General features: G+C 39.6%; 1 protein-coding gene across 7 annotated transcripts in view; it reads right to left on the bottom strand.

The window, feature by feature from the left end:
* actn1 (actinin, alpha 1) overlaps window positions 1-15,852 on the bottom strand; it is a 79,917-nt gene continuing 64,065 nt past the window's right edge. For 2 of the 7 annotated variants that reach the window (XM_022197093.2, XM_022197094.2), the window contains exons 11-22: window positions 15,382-15,529; window positions 14,986-15,136; window positions 12,356-12,464; window positions 11,819-11,959; window positions 9,356-9,538; window positions 8,283-8,417; window positions 7,917-8,096; window positions 5,575-5,721; window positions 2,152-2,232; window positions 1,807-1,872; window positions 1,323-1,481; window positions 1-585 (exon numbers count right to left, since the gene is read on the bottom strand). In XM_022197093.2, the coding sequence (XP_022052785.1) occupies window positions 427-585; window positions 1,323-1,481; window positions 1,807-1,872; window positions 2,152-2,232; window positions 5,575-5,721; window positions 7,917-8,096; window positions 8,283-8,417; window positions 9,356-9,538; window positions 11,819-11,959; window positions 12,356-12,464; window positions 14,986-15,136; window positions 15,382-15,529 (1,659 nt within the window). In that variant the 3' untranslated portion in view covers window positions 1-426. Of the gene's footprint in view, window positions 586-1,322; window positions 2,233-5,574; window positions 5,722-7,916; window positions 8,097-8,282; window positions 8,418-9,355; window positions 9,539-11,818; window positions 11,960-12,355; window positions 12,465-14,985; window positions 15,137-15,381; window positions 15,530-15,852 lie in introns of those variants that run through there. The other 5 variants (XM_022197096.2, XM_022197097.2, XM_022197095.2 and 2 more) reach the window with 4 other exon arrangements.

Genomic DNA, 15,852 nt, shown 5'->3' with positions numbered 1-15,852 from the left:
TATAGCAATTTTTCTTTATTACAATTTTTGTCTCTTATTTTCAATCAGGTGAAGAAAAATACCTTTTTTTGTTCAGTATAATAAAATATGTTAACTTTATTCATTTTTTATGAAGAAAAAACAATGACGACAAGAAAAATAAAAACAGAAACAAATGTTTTTTTTCTTTTGTCTCTCCCTCTTTGTAAACCTTGGAGAGCTGCTGCATTGCGTGGGAAGCAAGTACAACCGAGACAGAGTGTGAGGGAGGTGAGGAGGCTGAGAGGGGAGGCGGGGGAGGAGACAGAGGAGGGTAACGACACAAAAGATAAGGCCAGAGACGTACAAAAACATGAGCGTAGTAGGACAGAGTGTAGTGACGGGCGGTCGGAGGAACGTGGCGGTGATCGGAGCAGGTAGGCTGGTGGTCCCAATCAGGGTCAATGTTCAGAGGTCGCTCTCCCCGTACAGAGCCGTGGAGAAGGACATGTAGTCGAGGGCTCCGGGAACGGCGTCCGGGCCGCAGTAGGGCGCCATGCGGGCGATGCAGTAATCAGCCTGGTCTGGAGGAAGCTCACGGCGAAGCTCGTCGGCTAAGATGTAGTTCTACAGAAGAGGAGAAGAACCAGATTACATTCTGTTAGAACAGACTAGCAGCTGATATCAATAACTTTCTTTACACAGGGAAGTAAGAGCTAAATCTGAAGTGCAGCAGTCTGTACTGAGAATATTCTGAATATTCTATTAGTGAATTCAAAAGATTATAATGTCATTTTATTGCAGATCCCACTCAGAATCAGTCATAATTTCTGATCCTTTAGGCTGATATGGTTGAACTGAAAGCAAACAGAAAACTTTTTACGACTGCAGCAGCTCTGAAGCCACATTAGCATTCATGCTGCCACGTTTCAGGCCTCCTGATATTTTTATTCAGCCTCCTTGTAGTTTGTTTTGTTCTCCAACCAATGCTGAGGGAAATATGTGACTCTTTAGATGTGAAAGGCTTCATTGCCTTCACCAGTCTGTCTGGTGTTCGGAGGTCATGCACGGTGAGTTTTACTGCCTGACAGAAACAGAGTGAACCAAAACTATATAAATTGTGAGCTGGAAAGCCCAAACAATGAGCTGGAGGACAGTATAATGCTCCACAGAGCTGATAATTCCCTGTGTCCTTCACATAAAAGCAGTCATACCATCCACTCTTAGTGTAAAAACATTGACTACTGCTGCTTTTAATGCCTCTATTTCGATCCTAAAGCGTATTAAATATTAATCTGTTTACAAAACGCAGCTTCACCCACACCTGTGCTTCACTATCACTGTTCTTTGACGTGATTCGGTACCTTATCGCCCGCCAGGACCTTGAAGGAGGCCATGACCTGGTCGGCGGTGTCCGTGTCCGCCGTCTCGCGGGACATGAAGTCGATGAAGGCCTGGAAGGTGACGATGCCCATCCTGTTGGGATCCACTATGCTCATGATGCGGGAGAACTCGTTTTCACCCTGGCAGAGCAGCAGCACAGAGGAAACGCGGTGAAGCTCGGTCGCCATGGTGACAGTCCCCACGGCAACGCACCACAACAACACGGCAACATCTCTCACACCTTGCATACAAAGATATTAAATATTTCATCTCTAATGTAGCTCAGTGAGGTGCTGCTGGGAGTGAAAATCCTCCATCAGAGTGAATTCTAATGAAATCAATGGGAAATGAACTGTGCTGATAAATCGGCTGCATTGATTCCCATCTAGTGATTACCATCTCCTACTGGTGTTGCAAACCACACACACACAAACGTTCATACTTGAAGGGAGCTCGAGGCTTTACCAGGTTGTAACCCACGGAGATAAGGCAGGTTTTGAAGTCTTCAGCATCCATGATTCCTGTTCTCTTCTACAAGGTCAGCAAACGAAACCAGCAGGAGAGGAGAGACGGAGGGGAAGGACAGCGGAGGAGGTCACAGAGGACGAACAAAGAGGAGAGTTAAGGAGGAGACCCGCAACGTTCCGTTATGGGGACGTTGCAAGGAAATCACGAAGGAATATTTAGACCAGGAGAGGAAAGAATAGGGGGGGAGGGTTGGAAGTATAAAGGGGGAAACAAGTACGAAAGGAAAAACAAACAAAAAAAAACACCAGTTAAACTTCTCACCGCAGCGCTACGACTAAGTACCTGTGCATCGTTGGCGATATCGAAGCCCAGGCTGATCAGGCAGGCCTTGAACTCCTCTGCGCCCAGAGTGCCCGAGTGGTCCTGGGGGGTGGGAGGCCAGTGGCAGGCGAGGCGTCGGGGGCCATGCAGCAACATACAGCGTGTCAGTGACGGTGGGGGAGGAGGGTGAGGTGAGGTGAGGTGGTGAAGGTGGAGGAGGAGGAGGAGGACGGTGGAGGGAGTGCACCATGCACAGGTGGGTGGGGAGCAGGACGAGGTGAGGAGGGGGTGAAGGGTGAGGTGGGGTGGGGGGGTGGTCATGCATCAGAGATAGAGAACAGAGAACACAGTGCAAATTGATTAGGATCTGCAGGTGAACACACGGTGGCAGCAGAGCTGCCATGCTGGGGGGCATTCAGAGGCGTTAATGTGCAGTGTACAGGCAGACTACTGGGGCCTGGTGGAGTGATTCATATCGTCGATGGCACACGTACTTAACAACACAACATCTGCTGTTATTACGAGGAAAAGCACATCTTTACCCTTGTTTGTACCGTCAAAGAAAATGCTCAGTTAAAAACATCTCACATTTAGAATCACAGACTCTTTCCCATCAATGTACATGCACAGATATAAACTAAAAGGTAACTAAAGGCCTAATAAATAACTTTGTCTGCCAAACAAAGGATGGTAAATAATAAGTCCAAACAGTCTAAGATAATATCAGAAAATGTCCTGTGTAGTCTGACCAGCAGCCTCAAACTTAAACATATTAAACTGATTTCACAGAATATAAAGAAAAAAATATTTATTCCCATTTAAAGCCGTACCCAGTGAAGTTGAACCAGTTTGGCTTTTGAAACCCTAAAATATTTCACTATAAATCAAATAATATGGAGATGCTAAAGTACAATTAATCAATAAATAAATAAAATGTCTTGCTTTCTCTGCCCTGCCATCTAAAACTGAAGCTAATTCAGTTTAATGTCACAGAATATAAAGAAAAACATCAACTTTCAGAAGCTGTATTCCAGCCAGTTTGGCTTTTAAAAATACTTAACTGACTGTAAATAATTAACGACAATTACATTTTTATCAAATATCAATGATGAAAACAAATATTTATCAAATACTTAGCTTTTGATTAATTAAACAATCACTGATGCCCTTAAAAAAACCCTAAAAGTCTTCATGTAGGATAATAATCCACGGTGAAAAGTCCTCTATTTATGTTAAATCCAGCAAATGTTTGACATTGTTGCTTGATAAATTACTCAGATAATTATTAGACTGTTATTGTTGAGCTCTTTGTAAATGAACACACTAATTAATCAACTAACTGTTACAACAAATTAAAGTGGGAATTAAATACTTTCTGATAACCATACATTTAGAATCACATTTATTCTCCCATACAGGACATTTGGTCTGCAACTAAAGACCAGTGTCATTATCAGTTAATCAGTTACTAAATTCATTTGTTGGCCTCTAAAATGCCAGAAAGTAATAATAAATGTCAATCATAAGTCTCAAGGGTCTAAGATAATTAGATAAAATGTGTTGTTTTGTCTGACCAGCAGCTGAAAACCTAAATAATTCAGTTTATTATCATAGAATATAAAGAAAAACATCAGCTATTCCCATTTAAGAAGCTGTAACCGGTGAAGTGTAGCCAGTTCAACCAACAGTGTTTTTGTATTCATCATTGTTTTATATGCTAATTAGTTTTGGTATAAATTAAGAAAACTGTCTATTATAATTTGTCAAAGATAGTCAGCTTCAATTGTAAGTTTCATTAACCCTGAAACATGTGGAAAAGCCTCATATTTGAGATGCCAAAACCAACAAAGACATGACATTTTTGCTTGATAAATTACTGAAATGATTATCAAACTGTTACGGATGAAATGTCTATGAATGAATAAACCAACTGAATAACAAATCGAAGTGAGAGTTAAAAACTTTCTGACAACCTCTTCTACAGTTTAAACTTTTTTTTTCCTGTAATAAACTCACAAAATATGAGAATGCTGGTGCTTCAGCTCGATACAGGTTCACCTCATGTTCACCAACAGATGTTAAACAGAAAGCCTTAAAGCGTAATGACTTAATCTTCATAAAATATGTGGAAAAAAGCAAGTCCAGGGTCATATTTGAGTTCCTCTGGGCTTTGACTGCTGACCTCTGGTAGTGATTAATAACAGGGCAGCTCTAGGAGAAGGTAGGAGTTAATGGTGGAGGAAGAGGAGAGAAATAAAAACATAAATCTGTCTCTTTTCCACTTAATGTATAATTAAAGCATTTAGCTGATTCTCCCTGAAAACATTTGAACCTGTAAAGATAAATGCCATGTCACTGATCTTTGAATCCTTTTTAACCAAGCGATAAAACCACAACACACCCGGATGCATTTCACACACCAGCTGTTTTCTCCTCACAGTTTTCTGTTTTAAGCATCATTCGAGGTTTGCTGTTAGCCACAATTCAGGCAGCGTTACAGGACGTCACATTCTCACCTCAACTTCTTCTCTTTGCAGCTTCAGTCTGAATATGCAAAAGACAAACTTGATACTCCACATATGTGACACATCATGAGATAAATCTGCAGTAAAACCACTTTAGAAGCCACTTTTATTTACTTTCTTGCCGGAGAAGTCTCACGTCTGTACAATAAATATGAAGCTAGTAGATGGATTAGCTTAGCACTTAGCATCCTCGCCAAACAGTTATAATAGATTTTTATTTATAATTATTCCTGTGTAATAAGAATATTACTTATAAGAATAAGAAAACAGATGAAAGGCTACTGTCACCTAGTACAACAATCTAACTCATACATGTGTTTTTAAAAGGAAAATTTGTGTTTTTTTGCTTTTTGTATGACGCAGATGTTCATCAAAGTGAATTAGTGATAAATCAGCCACATGCATGAATTATACATTAATAACAGCCTGATTTTATGCACGATTATCCATGATGATTAAGACACAGAAATGTGCAGAAATGCTTTGCAGGAATAGCAAACTGTTGATATTTAAGATAAATTTAGATTCTCTGAGGTGTTTGGAGCTCATTTCTCATTAGGAAGAGTCAAGCTCCCGCTGGTTTGCCTGCAGTTCAAACTCCTTGCAACAAGTAAGCTGAGATACAACATGCTAATTAGAATGCATATTTCATTTCTCTGTTTCTAGTTTTTACTTTAAGCTAACAGCCTGCTTTAGCTTCATATTCAACAGACAGACATGGGAGCTGCAAGAAAGTGGACAAACTTGCTCCTCAAACTACTCCTTCAGCAACATGAAACACTTCTGTTCCAGTCTCACTTAGCATCACATCTAATCCCCACAAACCACATCTAGCCAGCTGTGAGTGAATGAGCGGCAGTCCACCCACAGACCTCCCGCTGCCTGAGGCTTCCTGTCTGCACCGTGACTCAGTACTGACCCTGTCGAAGTGGTTGAAGGAGGCCCGGAACTCGTTCAGCTGCTCCTGGCTGATGCCTTTGGCGTCTCTCGTCAAGATCTGGTTCTCGATCTCGTTGATGGTTCGGGCGATGGTGGTGAGCAGCTGCTCCCAGCCCACACGGATGTGCTGCAGAGGAAGACGAAGCAGGAGGAAGTTGGAAGACGACGGAGGGGAAAAAGGTCTCAGAGGCTTTAGCTGGGATTCGGCTTCGGGTCAAACTGTGGTTATGAATGATTTGTGGTTTGTTTTATTCAGTGTGGAGCATAGATGTGTTTGGGAAATGTAATTTAGAGCTTTAAGTGGGCGTTCTGCTCTTTTGACCACCATGTTCACCTTTGTGTGAGTGAAAGGCAAAAAAATGACTGTCAATTAATCACACTTTCAATTACTGTCTGTCATTAAGTCACGTATAAAGCAGCAGCATCTGCAAACAACTGTTGTTTTCTCTTCTTCGGTTTTTCTTCTAATTTTTCCCATCTGAATAGTTGACAGACAAGATCATTATTCTATACGTAAAATTCCAGGAAGATGCCAAAACCAACAGTGTTTTAGATGCATGTAACAAAATTTTATTTTCATTGTCGATTAATCTATTAACATTTTTATTTTCTTTTGGATTGTTTGATTAGTTATTCGGTCAATAATGTTCCAGAAAATGATGAAAAATGTGTATCCAAAAGCCCAAGATGACGTCTTCAAAATCCATGTTTTTTCCACAACACAGAAATATTCAGTTTAGTATTATTGACAAGGAAAGAAATCAGAAAATGGCACATTTAAAAAGCTAATATCAGATAATTTTGCCAATTTCCCCCCCAAAAAATACTCACTTTTACCTTTTTTTGTTGTAATCAGAAACAACTTTGATAAAGACTCAATAAGCCCTTGATTTAAGTTCTATTTATTTGTCATAGAGGAGGAAAGAAACCAGAAAATATTCACATTTTAGAAGCTTAAAAATTACTCAACCTGATTAAGTTACTGACAACTATTTGATGACTTGCTGCAGCTCTCGTTAGCTCCTCTCTCAAGCAGATTTCTTTATGATGAAGGTGCACACCTTCAAAAAATGGTCACAAATAATAAGAAAACTAACCTAATAATGCAACTAGGCACAGCAGTTTACAGTAAACATTACTGAAACACAAGCAAATATTGCCGTTGCTGGGGACTATTTTCACCAGCGGAATAATGCACATTTGGTGCTATGAATGAGTATTTACAGTAGCAGGATTTTTTACATATCAGACTGCATAAAAATGATGAAAGTCGCCTAAAAAGTGCTTTAAATCTGCATTCTCTCTAAAAGCCAGCAGGGGGCGACTCCTCTGGCTGCAAAAAAAAGTCTGACTGTATGGAAGTCTATAAGAAAAAAGCCCCATTTCTACTTTATTTGTTCACTCACTAAACATTTTCCTGTTGTGTTTGTGGTCTCAATTGCTAGGTACACATTTAATTCAATACAGCACGCTGTTCATTTAATAAATTAAGACCTTATTTAGATTAAAATAGACAATAAAGCAGGGTATGCTTTATGGTGTGGCTACTTCATGATTTAGAGGTTGCTGCCACAGTATTCGGTTTTTAGTTAGATTAAAGACTAGTAGTCCACAGATCCAATAGATGACGTCATGGTGGCTCCATCCATCTTTTTATAAAGTCTTTAATATCTGGAACTAACCCAAAATAACCTACAGTGCCCATTTTCACAGCAATGAAGTCCCTCAGTACAACAACGTAGCTCATGGTGAAAACATGATTTAGGTGGTTTTGAATACAAAGACAAATCTTGTTAGTGAGTCACATCATTGCTGGTTTAGCAATGTTACTTTACCTGACCTAACACTTGTTAAGCCCTGCAGATATGAGGTGCTTTTGTGTCTTTGAAACACTTTTCATACAGCAGCTGATTCCAGACTCACGCCTACGTAACAGTTCTGAAATCTGCTGTTGTATAAACTGTCTGCAACAAATTGCATATGGATTATTTTGGCCAGTAAAAACTATTCTTGGCAGGCAGGAGTTTATAGTTTCCCGGCGCTTGGCTGAGGAGCCAGAAAGTTAATTTTGTATCCTGGAGGCAGAGTAGTAAAGTGTCAAGTCAGAGAAGTTGTGCATTAAGATCTTTAAGACTTCCTGTGGCTGTGAAAACATACACGGTTTTGTACTTTGTGGCAAACTTTAGCCTCTGAAACCAAAGCTTCACACAACAGGAACTGTATTTTCATTACTTAAACAGCTCAGAATGATGAGAATTTCAATGAGAAGTGAAATTTTCCCAGTGAAACCTCAGCAGATGTTGTTTTCTGTGCCGTTTTTACCTCCATGGTGTAGTTGGTGTGCTTGTTGTCGAAGATGAGGGCTTCCTGAATGAGCTGGTGGTCTCCCTCCAGCTGGTCGATCTTTGGCTTGTAGTTGACGATGCTTTTCTCGTACTGGCGGAGGTGCGTCAGCTGATCCTCCAGGGTGCCGTGCATCTCAATCGAGATACGACCGATTTCCTGCACAGACATTTTTTGATAAGGATAACACTGGAATTGTATGGTTTCTTATCTACTAAATCACAAAACTAAAACAGGAAAGTGCTGATGAATGATTTAACTTAACAGTAAAAGCTCAGGTTGTGGTGACACAGTGCTGCACTCGTCACCACGCTGACCTCGCTCTGGACCTCGGCTCACACTCACCTCCATCTTGTTCTGGATCCAGGGCCCGATGACGTTGGCCTGGTTGGCGAACTGTCGGCGCAGACGTTCGTTGTTCTGCTGCCGAGCGTGTTCCTCAATCAGAGCCTGGTCGCGCTGAGGAACCAGCTGTCGGACCTGCAGCCACAATGGGAAACCAACATCTGTTAGAACCATCTCTTCAGGTCGTCCTCAGTAGTTCAGCTTTTCTTAACACAACATCTAATTCCCTCATTAAATATTAAACAAGTTCTTCATACCATCAAATCTCACTGAAACATGGATTTGAGCTGGCAGTAATAGTCCTGATTTTAGCAAACATGCTCATTTTAAATAACTGCCAGAGCCAACATGAGCTTTAATGTCTTTTTGTATGTTTTTCTAAACTGAATGATCTCTGAATTATTCAGAAAAAAACATTATGTCTAATAAAAACACATGAGCATTCTGAATGTTGCACAATGTTGAAATATTAAAAGGAATAAATGACACAAAACAAGCTTTTCCTGCTCTCATGTTAGCAGCTGCTCTCCCTGATGTATTTCCCAGGACTTTAATTTTTTACTGTGTTATGCCTCTTCCAAACCTTGGATTTTGTTTTTATTTCCATTAGAAGTCTTCTGGGTTTGGAGTTAGCTTGGTCAGGTGGTTAGAAAAATTGAGCCAAAGAAGAAGAAAGACAACAAACTGTGGCTGCTCTGTGCAACGACTAAACGCCAAGAAGGGCACAAAAGTTTGGGGTCACCCAGACAATTTCACGTTTTAAATAAAAACTCACACTTTATTAATGTGCTAACATAATGGCACAAGAGTTTTCTAATCATAAATGAGCCTTTCAGCACCATTAGCTAACACAATGTAGCATTAGAACACAGGAGTGATGGTTGCTGGAAATGTTCCTCTGTACCCCTATGGAGATATTCCATTAAAAATCAGCTGTTTCCAGCTAGAATAGTCATTTACCACATTAACAATGTCTAGACTGGATTTCTGATTCAGTTAATGTTATCTTTATTGGAAAAAATAGTTTTTCTAAACTTTTGAACAGTAGTGTATATTCACATAGATTTTTTTACCTTGTCCCATTTGGCGTTGATCTCCTGTGGGTTGATGGTGGTGTACGGGTTGGTTCCGGCCATGTTCACGTGGTAGGTCTGCACGATTTTGGCGATCTCGTTGTGGATGCCCAGGATGGCCAGACGCTCTTTGTCGGCCTCTGGCAGTGTAGCTTTGAACTGCTCGTGGGCCGTGCTCAATCCCTGTGACGCAAAATGCAAATGCATGAGATGAAAACTGCAAAAAAAGGCCGATGTTATGTTTACATCTGGAAAGGGACAGAATGTCTTCCTCTTCTTGAACATGAAGATGTGATTTTGTCACTTTATGACAGTGGTGAAATCTTTTACTGATCATATACAGGACTAATACTCAGCATATCAGTTCAAGTCTAATTAAATTTGTTTGTACAGATACATATTTAAAAACATTCTGAGGTTACCAAAATGCTTCACATGTTGCAGATAAGGTGCAAACAATTATATGCAAACATCTAGACAACATAACACCCCAGACCCTACAGGAAACAGCAACACTGTCACTTAACAGTGACAGACTGCCTCAGCCACAGCGTCTAAAGAAAAGCTACTGCAGGCCTTTCCTTCCTGCTGCAGTCACACTTTTCAATCAAGCCTTCTCCCAGTTCACCCATGATCTACTGTATCTATCTAATAAAATCAATTAGTAAAACAAAATAAAATAGTGTACAATACTACTCCAGGCAAAAAAAAAGGTAGAAATTTGTGAGATCAATTTCTAAATTAAAAATAAAGATGGAATAAATAATGGATAACATGTCTTTTTTCTGTACTCTAATGATAGTGATGAAGCCCTCAAGTTGCTTCAGTTCATGATTTTAAACGTAGAACAAAATGAAAACACATCCTGACACAGAAAAAGGAATGGTTGCAACTTTTGTACAGCTGAAAATGACATTATCACCAACTTGGACACTTAAATTTAGGTGGAGACTTTGTTTAAAATTTTGAGACAACTCGTTGACCTTAAAAAGCAACATTGGCAGTAAAGCAGCCTTTCAACATTGTGATGGTTAAACTTTGCTCTTCATCCGTGGATCAACAATGTTCCATGACACCACTACTAACAACATATGTGCACTAAAACTAATCAGCTACCATTTTCCTTCCAGAACTTCCTAAATGCCTCTAAATGTTGAGTTAAATCCAGTCTGACATTTAGGAAAATGAGGAAATTGCTGAGCATTAGATGAGAAGTCTGTTGGGTAAATGTCAGACTACAGACAGGAATCTGTCCAAAGAACAAAAAATCAACACTTTATAGGTGAAAATGTAAAAATGTGATTCACAGGAGTTTTGCTAAGTCATTTTAAAGCAGTAATTCAACATCTGCAGTACAAATGTGTGGTAGCTTGCAGATGTTGTTGTTGGACTCAGCCAGGCGAGTTGTTTTTGTCTTTATGCTAAGCTAGGATAGCTGGCCACACTCCTGCTTCATATTTACGAGATAGACACAAGAATTTGTGATCCAACTGTTTTCAAGAAAGTGAATAAACATGTTTTACAAAATGTAAACAGCTGCTTTAAGTTCTCAGCTGGATATTTTATGTATATGACCAGTGTGCAAATGGGAACAATGAAAAGTGTTGCTGCTCGCTTTACAGCTGTTAGCTTAACTCAGATTTAACCCAACTCCACACAAAAATCCCGAACCACTTGCATTAACTTTTTTTTTAAAGTTGCATCTCCACTGTATGTTTAATTTTAGCCCAAAACAGAGCTCTTCAAATTCACTTGGTTCCTTGTTTGATTACTTTAAACATCTTTTGATTACATTTAGAAATATCACAACCCAATCTAACTCAAGCTTATTGTTAACTATTCTTATCTTGTTATGTTCACCTATTTATCCATCAGATAAAAAGCATATAAGACTTTCTTTAAAAGCCACATCTAGCTAGCTAACTCTCGTTTTTAGCTCCATTTTGGGTCTCCTCCACACTCTGTACTCAGTGAGCTACACCATTCCTTTCAGAGAGCTTACTTTTTTCACTTTTTTTTTTAAAATCAGAAATGAAAGATACAAAATTTTAAAATTGGTATTTGCTGGTATGATTAAAAAGAATGAGAAAAAAGCTGAAAAGTAAATATGGCACCTGCTTTTAGCACCACAGAGAGTTTAGCTTGTTCTTCGTTTTGTTTTATAGCAGCTGGCATCAAGAAAGTTTTTTTTTTTGTGTTGCTGTGTCTAAGTCGGTGAAGTTCATGATGTTGTGATGCTGTGGTTTGCATTAGAATGAATTACAATTAATGATGAATCCACCTCATGCATGAATCAAACATCAATTCAGACAAAAATCACAATATTTCACAAATATTTTTCAGGGATCTCAAGAAGACTGAAGCTCGTCTGTAGTTCTCACCATCTTTATGAAACCCTACAGCTGTGTATTGACCGATTGTTGCTGATTCTACTTTAAATAAAGTCTCCTCCGTGTGTCTCACCTGGATTTCCTCGATGGTGTGGACGATAAAAGTGTCCTGCAGGTCCTCCATGGCTCCCTCCATCCAGTTGTTGAACGGAGCCGCTCTTTTGGCAAACTCAAGGTACAGTTGGTCGATGGTCTCAAGCAGCTTCTCGGTTCTCTGTTGAGCATTAGAAAAATAAAAAAGGTGGTTAGCACATGAATTCAGAGGCTTTCCACTGACCTTCAAAGCCTTTTGCGGGGTGAGGCTCAATTTTACTCTCCATCATTCGCAGAGGAGGATTTTGGATTTTTTTATACCTTCACAAATAAAATCTTCTAACTTTAAAGGATTTTCAAGGCCGGTGGGGACGCTGAGAATCACATCACAGCGTCTCACTGTGCAGAAGGACATTTTCATCTCTTAATGTATAATCACTCCTGGCCTCACCAGCACCAAGCCGGATAGAAGGAATATTAAAACAGGGATAACAAAGCGAGCCATTTTAAAAGCTGGAGATTTGACTCTTTGGGTTCAGGGTAGTGTCGTCCCAGAGCGCCTTTTACTTCGTCTCACCTGCAAAGCCTCGCTGCGTTTCTGGGTCAGAGCTCCCAGCGCGTCCCATTGGTCGCAGATCCGCTGGCAGCGAGCGTTTACACTGGGGGAGTCGTAGTAGTCCAGCTCACTGAAGCACAAACAGGGAAGAAACACAAGAGATTCATTAGGATTAACTTACAATAACCCTCTGAATCCAAAAACCTGCAGCAGATTTAAAACGTTCCACAATGTTTGGATTCATTTGCTGCAGCTAAAATGTGCTCACTCAATAGCTGAGAAGGAAACAGTTGGATGATGATTATTCTGTTGTTTCTTACTACAGAATAGCTTTACTTCTATAATGACAACTAAATAAGGAAAGTGTGGTTCTACCTTGCTTTCCTTAAAACCATACTTTCCTTATTTAGTTGTCGGTATAAAAGTAAAGCTATTCTATGAGAAACAGCAAGACCGAGGAAAAGGGGCATTGAGGGTTTGCAGTACATTTTACAGTCATTTTTCACACTATGCATCCTAAAAATATACAATTACCTCTTCAGTCTGTCAGAAATGTGGTGTGCAGACATCCACATTCAACGCACAGATGATAACATTCATAATTTGCAAGTTGTCTTTTTAGAAGATCAAAAAATGGCAGCATTTATCAGAGCCAGAAACTGTGAAAACTGGAAAAACTGTCAGATTTTCAACTTTCTGGTGATACATGAACTACTAATCTTTCAAGTGTCTTTTATATTAACCAGTTTCTGCAAAAAAAAACCAAACAAAATAAAAACTAAAGATTTTACATTCATTTGCAAAACCGTGCAGCTGTCAGTCCCTCAGCTGTGACCAATAGTTTGTGACATAAAATTCAAGACTTTTCAGCTAAACTGCAGGCTGAATACACAGAGCAGAGGGGAGACAGCTGTGGGAACAAATTAAAAACAGTAAAATATCTTTAGTGTGTAGAGCCACCGTTGTTTTTCAGAATCTGCTTGGGGTTCAGAGGGTTAATCATCCAAGTCAGCAGCATCTGCAGCTCTGCTATTGTTAGAATCAACCTCTGCACCCTCAGATGGATTCTCAGGTGTTTGTATGTCAGAGTCTCTGGTGGAGAAGATACAAAACAATCCACTGTGGCTCACAAGAATGTCTGATAATAGGAAGAAGAAAGAGAACTGATATGTTTCAATGACATATGATGCCAAAAATTAATGCTGCACAGTGATTTAAGCATGGATTAGCTTGCTTTCATGACTGCCTTTATACACAACGTATTATCATTGTTGAATAAATTAATCCTCGAAATCATGTTTTTTGTTCCTGTCATATCATTTTTACTCACTGTGAGCTCATTTTTCACTGCAGTACAAAGTCCTGCATCTTTATGGAAACAAAACAATCATGACGAGAAGTAGAGCGAACTCAGAAAAGTCTTCTGAGCAGTATGACACAGTTACAACGCCATTAATCATAAATAAAAGAAAGTTGAATTTCTTTGATTATTAATTTTCCACAAGAACTTAAAAAGGCCGGAATCAGCATGTGCTACATTTTACCAAGAGCCCACAGGTATTACCAATACTGGTGCCTTTACATACTAGAGATATGCAACTAAAACAGAATTTTCAGTTTTTTACAGAATCTGATTAGTGCACCCTGACTCTGACCTTAATGAGGATTAAGCCGTGTATAGATAATGGACGGCTAATTAGTGCAAATGGAATGAGTGTTAAATGACCATCAGAAAGTCAAAAATCTGATAATTACTTTTAATTATATGATGATCGGCATTGGTTTGTCTGTCTGTGTCTCTGTTAGTAACATTACTCAAAAACAAACTTGGATGAAATTTTCAGGGAAGGTCAGAAAAGTCACAAGGATGAATTTCTTTGATTCTGTCAGTGATTCACAAAGTTATGAAAGATTGCAGCCGTCCGAAATGACACAGCGACTGAGCAGCCTTGGCGGAGTACTGCTCTTTGAGTGCTTTTCTAGTTCCTTCTGTTTGTACAGTTTCCAAATTTTGGCAATTTTTTTACAAAATAAAATGCCTTTCAAACCCACAAGTAGGTTACAGTGTATTTTTTAGGCAAATTTACATTTTTTATCAAAGTATTTTCAAACAACAATTTAACGGACCCCCTGCATCAGTTCTGTGGACCCCCTAAAGGTTGCAGACCTCCTGTTGAAGACCCAGGACTTATAATTGCATAGTTCCTGCTGTGTGTGCGTTTCTCATCTTGACTTTCTGTATTTCTGGCTTTTCTTTTTTTGATGGTTTGACATGTCCTCAGAAGCCCTTCAAGGACTTCTTTGAGTCACTCTGAGTTTTTTCTCCTCGTTTGACTTTCTCAGTCTTTCATCATTTACATCTGAAGCTAAGTGAACCCAAGAGAGCGATTTTTGATGTTTTATGACTGAAATTCATGAAACACCCTCCGACACAGAGTGAGGAACATATTCAGTGAAAATGAGGAAGAACGATAATCAATATATGGATCTGAATCTGCTGATGTTCTGGATTTAGCTTCGATGCAATCACCGCCCTCACAAGTCGCCCTCAGTCTTTCCTCCTCTAGATTACCATGTATCGAACAACAGAAGGTGGCAGCGCATTTTTTATCACCATTTGTTCACTCTGCCTCTTGTTTATCATCTCTTACTTTAACTCCTGTGCGATGGCTGCAATCTGCTCCACACGGTCCTGGTGTGCAGCCAGATCGCTCTCGAAGGCCTCGTGTTTCTTCAGCAAGGCCTTGATATCTGACAGCGAGGCTGTCTCGTAGTCCCGTTTCTGCAGCATTTCTTCTTTACCTACAGAGTGGAGACACAGAAAACGTACCAGTGAGGCTAAAGTCACAATAAACATGCATAAAACTAACATTTATCTTGCTAAACATCTCTGCTAAGTGATGCTAAAACCAACAGTGACTGCATATTAAGCATTAAAAAGCCAACATCCCCAAATGTTTAAATATTTATAGACTGTAATTCAGATTTTTCTCTCCCTGTTGGATCTTTAAGGGCGCTTTTTAAAGCTCTTGTCAAAGTTTCCTTACCTTCAGTCCAGGCTTCATGGATCGCTGCTTTCTGGCGGAATTTCTCTGCCAGGTGATCGAGTCTTTCCAGCCGGCGAATCTCATTGAGGAGCCACTCTTCATAGCCCTTCTCTGCTCCCTCTAGGCTCCCCCATGCATTGTTAATGTCCTACATGAGGCAAAGGAGGACATTTGAGCATTTTTTTAACTTGCCAATAACATGCAGAAGAAGAAGCAAGCACAGGAATGGCATCATATCTTAATTAAACTCCTTGTTCTTGGCGCTTCTCTGCATTGTTATGTTCTTAAACTGACTTTGTTGCACTTAATATAGTAATCTAAAGCTCGTTTGTAGCTCCATTTTTGGTCTCCTCCACATCTTCAGAAGCAAATCTTAAGTAGTTAAAGAGTCCATATTATGCACATTTATGAGCTTAAATTGGACTTTTTTGGCATTTCCTTTAAATGCTTTAATACTCAAACAATGATAGA

The sequence above is a fragment of the Acanthochromis polyacanthus genome, chromosome 1, assembly GCF_021347895.1.
Source record: "Acanthochromis polyacanthus isolate Apoly-LR-REF ecotype Palm Island chromosome 1, KAUST_Apoly_ChrSc, whole genome shotgun sequence".
Classification (NCBI taxonomy): domain Eukaryota; kingdom Metazoa; phylum Chordata; class Actinopteri; family Pomacentridae; genus Acanthochromis; species Acanthochromis polyacanthus.
The sequence above is the reverse complement of the archived record's forward strand: the minus strand, read 5'-3'. Positions and strand labels throughout refer to the sequence as shown.